Source organism: Gekko japonicus, unplaced genomic scaffold (genome assembly GCF_001447785.1).
Source record: "Gekko japonicus isolate JY-2015 unplaced genomic scaffold, Gekko_japonicus_V1.1 scaffold2523, whole genome shotgun sequence".
NCBI lineage: Eukaryota > Metazoa > Chordata > Lepidosauria > Squamata > Gekkonidae > Gekko > Gekko japonicus.
Genome location: NW_015176051.1, coordinates 18,445 through 25,831, shown reverse-complemented (window position 1 = coordinate 25,831; position 7,387 = coordinate 18,445). Strand labels below are relative to the sequence as shown.

Here is a 7,387-nt window from a genome sequence, read left to right as displayed (position 1 = left end):
TATCCTGTTTATGCACATGTATCCACACAGTGTACTTTTTCTTACACAGCATGAATTTATTTTACAAAGAAGTATGTTTTGGCACATGTGAGCCAGTGACAGGATAGAGGTCCCACTGCTGGACCTCCTGATGGCACCTGGTATTTCTGGCCACTGTGTGACAGAGTGTTGGACTGGATGGGCCATTGGCCTAATCCAACATTGGCTTCTCTTATGTTCTTATACATACCAGCTGTGGTAATGTACGCAATAGGCATTGCTCAAAAATCTGCATCCAAGATCTCAAAAGTTGTTTTGAATGGAGTGGGAAATCTCTAGCGATATTGCTTCTTTGTTCAGGGATAGAGAGGTAGAGCCTAGTGTCACTACTGTATTGTATTGGGTGTTATGGGATTAGATGGGATCAAGACCAGAGTGCTAAAAAAAATATAGAAGGCCAAGGACAAGAGTCCTGGGGAACCCCAGTGGAGAGAAGGAAAGCAAAGGAAGATCTTCTCTCTGTGGAGACACTGAATGACCGAAAGAGTCTAAGAACCTGGGTTCTAAAGGGATTTGAGCAGAACAGAATGATCAGCTGGAGCAAAAGTGGCAGAAAGGTCAGAGAGGATGAGAATAGAGTTGATGGGGGAGAGAAGCACAGTTTGGGAGTTGGTTATGGAAAGAAGTCAGTGGGAGAGCAGGAAGTTGATGCCTATTCAACCACTGAGTTGCAAGAAGTGGAGTCAGCACAAAGGAGAGACGAATTTGGAGCCCCTGTATTTTTGTGCATCCCTCCTTGCTAAATAATAATTATTGTGAGCCATAAGAATATACATCGTCTTGTTTCTCTGACATCAAGATGGCTTCTGTGTACACAGAATTGTGTCTATGACCAGCAAGTCTGGCATTTTGTACATTGAAAGAACAACATGAAAAATGACATAGAAAAATTACAGATTAACTGCCTGGAGACTACATAGTTGTCCAGTGCAGGATCTGAAAAATAAATAGCAATTTGGGGATTTGGGATGGGAGGTTGTTAAAAGGGCAAATGCTGCCAGTGTTTACGCGCTTCTTTTGTCCTTTAAAAAGAAGCATGTAACCGCCTTGAACCTGTCTGTGGGGAGGGTGGTATATAAATCAAATAAACCAAATAAAAATGAATGAATGAATGAATAAAAGTTTACAAACCAAATAATCAAGTTGCTTTCTGCACTAGGGGAAGTGCACTAGCAGTTTGGGAAATTATGTGAAAGCATTTTCTGAAAGGCCAAAACTGAAGCAAGTGTCCGCTGTCCAGATTATATCTCTGTGTGTGCTCTGGGTTATGGTTGAGGGCGGCTAGGGGGACGGACACGTAAGGTCCCTTTCATACAGGCTCTCTTTACACCTGCTTTGGCTTCTGAAAGCAAACAGATTTTTTTAGAGGTTTCACCACACACCTGGATAATAAAGAACAACAATCAAACAGGTTTTAGGAATCCTGGATTAATGCTTCATTGACTGTGGGAGTACAGTGCTTTACCCTTGAGTTATATGAAACCTTTACAAAAAATCCATTAGCTTCAGAAGCCAAACTGGGTTAGAGAGCCTGTATGAAAGAGACTGAATGGAAAGTGGAACTGGCATTTTGCCTCAGATGCATGACTATTGGGGGGAGGGGGGAATAACATTTGTATTATCCTTCCCATATTATGAGTTACACTATTTCCAATGTATTCCTGATTAGTAGCCTGTCTGGGTGAATTTAGACCTGATTGATGTAATACGTTTTTTAGGGGGAAGCTGGAATTCCTGGTGTGAAAGGAGAGAAGGGAAGTGCAGGAAATAAAGGTCTTCAGGTAACATGGCTTACAGCTCTCATATGTCTGTTCAGAGTTCATTCCCATGACAAAACATGTGAGGGACTGCTAGGGTCACCAGTTCCAGGCTGAGAAATTCCTGGAGATTTGGGGACTGGAGTCTGTGGAGGGCAGGGTTTGGGGCAGGGAAGGACCTCAACAGGGTATAATGCCATGGAACCCGTCCTCCAAAGCAGCCATTTTCTTCAGGGGAACTGATCTTTGGAGTAGGGATGGGCACGAACCGGGAAAATGGAGGTTTGTCCCGGTTCATGGTTCATTATGTAGCCACATGAACCATGAACCTTCACAGGCCTCCCCATTTACTGAACTGGTTCATTTTGTGAGGTTCGTGATTAGGTTGGGGCTAGCAGAATGGAAGGGGGAGGGAGATCTTACAAAAGCCATTTAAATGGAATGTTTGTTTAAATGGCTTTTGTGAGCCATGCCATGCACGAGTGAAGTCCAAGTGGTGAGTTCACCCGGAAGTGGGTGAATTCACCTCTTGAACTTCACTCACACACGAACTGCCAACACGAACTGCACGAAACTGTGTGAAAAACATGAAGGCTCACTGGAGGTTCATTGTGGGTGCAATCACATGACTCTTGGCTCACAAACCACAAACTGGGTGATTTTCATCACAAAATTAGGTTTATGAGCCAGTTCGTTCCCATCCCTAGTCTGAAGATCAGTTGTAATTCTAGGAGATCTTCAGGCCCCAATTAGAGATTGGCAACCCTACCTGAAACTGTGGCTAGGAAGGAGCACTCATGGCCTAGTATTGAACACTGCGGGGAAAGTCTTGTACAGTCTCCAGCACTGCAGAAAATTAGGTTTGTTCTTGTCAAAATAAAAAAAAAATAGTTGTTAATGCCCCTCATTTTCTTTGCAGGGAAGCTTGGGAAATGCAGGTCCTAAAGGGGATCGAGGAAAACCTGGATCCAGAGGAAATAAAGTATTGCATTCATTCTTCCTTAACTTTCAGAACCTAGAGCAGGCCCATAGCTTGTAGATGAGGAGTTTTGGCCTTTCAAATCCTGATTCTACCCCCCCCCAAAAAAAAAATTCTGACAAAAATTTGTTCGCACCAGAGTTTTCCATGCTTTTCTGGACGGGTCTGTTTGCAGGCAGAAATCTAAAGGCATCCATTTTGATAGTTATGGGGAAATCAGCACTTAATGATTTTCTCCATGTCATGCAGTTATAGAAAAAGCACACAGCTTCAGTTCATAAAAGCCTGGCAACCCTATATTACTTTCATGATAAGAAATACTCAAAAACAATCAATGCAATATAAGCAACACGGCTGGAAACAAGATGGATTGCGCAGCATCCAACTTCTTATCCGTCTCTGCTCAAGTCAGAGTTGAAGGGACCTACATCCAAAGGCAGTGTACCTCTGAATGCTATTTGCTGGAGGGCAAAGAAAGGAAAGGATATGGCTTTTGGGGCTTTTTTGGGAGCTTCCTAGAGGCATCTAGTTGGCCAGGATGGGAAACAGGCTGGAACTAGATGGAACTGTGGTCTGATTCAGCAGAGTTTTGCTTACATTCTTATGTTCAAATAGGAGTGTTTATTAACAGTATGAAAGAAATTCTTAAATCAACAAGGCTTTGTGTACAAGGCCTATTCCACATTCTCATTCTCGTTGCTTGCATGTTCCTGTTGCTTGGGGAGGGGTGTTGTCTGTTCCGCATGTGTTTTGCCGCCTCTAGTGGTTGATTCGACATTAGATCGCATATCTCCCTGCAGATATAAGTTTTTTGTGCTGGATGTAAAGCAATGTCGTGTCGTATCGACCACTAGAGGGAGCAAAACACATGCTGGACAGAAAAAAAAAACACCAAAGCAACAGGAACACAGAAGTGAGGGAAAATGAGAATGTGGGAAAGCCCCAACTAAAGCTCTTCCCACAGCAGCCTAATTTTATCTGAATGCTTAAAGGACATTTGCCTATGTTTGAGAATCATGGCTTTTTCCTTTATTCAGAATGGATTATTTTTTACCTCCTGGTTGTTATGTATTTGTATCCATTCTGATAATCAATTCAGTGAGTTGCTGTGTCGGCTTTTTTGTCACAAATCTGAGATTATATACGTTCCATTCTCCAGGGAGAAATTGGGGATCCTGGAGAGAAAGGAGAAAATGGCCCCCGTGGTCATCAGGGAATGAAGGTTTGTAGTTTATGCTTCTCATTCAGTTGGCTGTCTGAAAACCATCCTCTCCACTCATTAGCTGGGAGAGGGTGCTTGCCCAGCCCTTATGGGAGGAACAGGCAATTGCAAGCCTGCTTAGCAGGGCATTCAGTCATGGGGGTGTGGCCCCAGAGGGCATTTCATCCCTGGGAACGATCCACAGAGTCCTCTTTAACGATATACACAGCTCAAGCACAGCAATGAATGGCAGCTGCAACAGGCTTTGCTCACAACAGGCTTTGCTCACAACAGGCTTTGCTCACAAAGCTCTGGAAGGGCAGAGCTTCCTGACCATAGCTGGTTTTGGGAAGTAGCTCCTTCATACTTGCCACCGGGCGGACATCACCCCCCATTCACCCAAGCAAAGACAGATATATAGATGTGAATTGGCCTTATGAAGTAAACTACATCAATGTTGAAATTGAGACAAATAAAGCAAAAAAAACACAACTCATCTGCATCACAAAGAGCTGAAGTGTGTGAGCACCACTGCACCCTGGTCCCATGACCAATTCAGACAGCTCACCTCACATTTTCAGATATTTCACCTGGCATCATCTGCATATTTTTACATTCTATCTCTACAGCAACGTGAGTAAAAATATAACTTTCCCCCCCAAAACAGAAACAAGGAGCCTCAGTACAGTGAATGCTGTGCCCGATGCTAAATTCTGCACTTTTTCTATAATTACACAGAAACATGGAATACACCAAATATTGCTTATAGACTCTTCGTCATTAGGGGATTACAGCAAAATGTGCTGATCTGTCTAGGAGGGAGTGGATCTGTGCTGAGCCAACTTTTTGTGCTTTGAGCCTCCGGTATGCTTAGGGAGAGGAAATGTTGTCCCTGTGCTGTGTTAGATCCATTTTGTATATGCTGTATAACTGGAAGGCACCAGCAGTGGCTTGCAAGATGGGTCTCAGGAGATATCCCAGTCCTTGCTGCTGAGGGAGAAGGGAGGCACTGTGGCCTTTCTGGTGGGCATTGGGAAGGTGGTGATGGTGACGGAGCTGCTGGAACCTTAGCTGTGGGACCCTGCAGGTGCGTGTGTACTGAGTGACTAGCAGAACCAGATCCCCACAAGTAATGTTGTCATTGTGTAAGGAGCCTCAGTACAGTGAATGCTGTGCCCGATGCTAAATTCTGCACTTTTTCTATAATTACACAGAAACATGGAATACACCAAATATTGCTTATAGACTCTTCGTCATTAGGGGATTACAGCAAAATGTGCTGATCTGTCTAGGAGGGAGTGGATCTGTGCTGAGCCAACTTTTTGTGCTTTGAGCCTCCGGTATGCTTAGGGAGAGGAAATGTTGTCCCTGTGCTGTGTTGGATCCATTTTGTATATGCTGTATAACTGGAAGGCACCAGCAGTGGCTTGCAAGATGGGTCTCAGGAGATATCCCAGTCCTTGCTGCTGAGGGAGAAGGGAGGCACTGTGGCCTTTCTGGTGGGCATTGGGAAGGTGGTGAGGGTGACGGAGCTGCTGGAGCCTTAGCTGTGGGACCCTGCAGGTGTGTGTGTGCTGAGTGACTAGCAGAACCGGATCCCCACAAGTAATGTTGTCATTGTGTGCTGGGTTCCACTGGCCACTCAGAAGCCCTGTGCCTGAATAGTGCTGCACCTTTGTCTTCACCAGGGCTTTTTTTGTAGAAAAAGCCCAGCAGGAACTCATTAGCATAATAGGCCACACCCAAGATCAGAAACTCATTATCATATTAGGCCACACCCCTGACAGCACAGCTCATTAGCATATTAGGCCGCACCCCCGTGTTACCAGAAGTGTGGTCATCCAGCCACACGCACCTTTTGCTTCTTATTCTGTTTACCTTGTTTGTTGTCAAAACCCAGAGCTTTTTTTGTAGCAGGAACTTCTTTACATGTTAGGCCACACCCCCCTAATGTAGCCAATCCTAATGAGTTTCTGCTGTTAGGTGTGGCCTATTATGCTAACGAGTTCCTGCTGGGCGTGGCCAACTCGGGAGCCAGCCGGAACTCCGTTCCTGTGCGTTCCTGCCCAAAAATAGCCCTGGTCTTCACTAGCTCTGTCACAACTTCCTAAGGCCTTCTGGTAAGGGCGCCATGCTTCCCCCTTCCTTCAGTGATGCTCACAGGTGAGGTATGGGGTATTCCCTGTGATCAGTCCCAGGAGCTGTTATAGAATTACGACCTTCAGGTTGGGAAATTCCTGGAGATTTGGGGGGGGAGCCTGGGGAAGGTGGGATTGGGGGATGGGTAGGGACTTCAGCCAAAATGGCTTGTCGCTTTCATTTCAGAGTCCGTTGCCACAGTAACCAATGTGAGGGACTCAAACTAGGGGTGCCATCTCCAGGTGGAGGATAGGCTTCCCAAATCCAAGTTGGGAAACTCCTGGAGATTTGGGGTGGGATTTGGGGAGGACAGGGACCTCAATGGGGTACAATGTCATAGAGTCCACCTTCCAAAACAGCTATTTTCTCCAAGGGAACTGATCTCTGTAGTCTCAATTCTGGGGGATAGGCCCCACCTGGAGGCTGACAGCCCTAATGGTTGCTAAAAGGCACCGTAAACCAAAATACAAACACTGACCTTGGAAACAAAGTGTATTTTAAAAGATCTGAGATAAATCAATGTTTCTGTTCCTAGGGGGCTGCAGGAACTGCTGGTTATGGCAGACCAGGAAGAAAAGGATCAAAGGTAACACTATGTAAGGACCATAACTGAAAATTTGCTTTTGCTTTTGTGGTGTTTGTAAGTTACTCCAAATTAGTTCCCGAGGCTGCAGATCTGTATACCATAACAGTCTTGTTAAAAGGAATAAGACCACCATGGTTCATATCTGTAGATTGAGTTCCTTTGTAGTAATTCTGTCATATATGATTAAATTACAGGGACACGAAGGATGCCCCGGAGACACTGGAATTCAGGTATCCATGCACATCTACTTGGAGAACCACATCTCACATCTCACCAGTGGTGCAGAGTCCCAGTTCAGTCTTTATTGGTGATTCTGGTAGTAAACTGTGCAATTCTGTCTGTGCGTTTCCAGTGCAAAGTATAAAGATGCAGGAACAGAGAGTGAGCTGTGTACTGTGACAGTCTAGCTCCAAGTTATGCTGGCGAGGGGATAATTACCAGCTTAAGCAGTTTGAAGGCTGGCCTTAGGTTTGCCCTTTCCCCATCAGTGCTACACATTTGCAGAGGGAAGAGCTTTTTATCGTTTTCGTGTGTACTTGGCTGTTATGTATGAGCTGCAGGAATGGGAGGCTGAGTATTTGGCTTCTTGAATTCCTCCCGTTTTTATTTCGTTTTCTGCTGTCTTTTTTATTATCCTTGTTTTGTATCCCATTCAACAGGGTGAAATTGGAGATGCTGGCATTCCT

At 44.9% G+C, this 7,387-nt stretch overlaps 1 protein-coding gene across 1 annotated transcript in view; it reads left to right on the top strand.

Moving 5' to 3' along the window:
• The window catches only part of LOC107123435 (collagen alpha-6(VI) chain-like), a 78,324-nt gene that overhangs the window by 52,950 nt on the left and 17,987 nt on the right, over positions 1 to 7,387 (top strand). Inside the window, 4 exon segments of the mRNA XM_015426681.1 lie at positions 1,758 to 1,820; positions 2,716 to 2,778; positions 3,935 to 3,997; positions 6,651 to 6,701. Of these exon segments, the coding sequence (XP_015282167.1) occupies positions 1,758 to 1,820; positions 2,716 to 2,778; positions 3,935 to 3,997; positions 6,651 to 6,701 (240 nt within the window).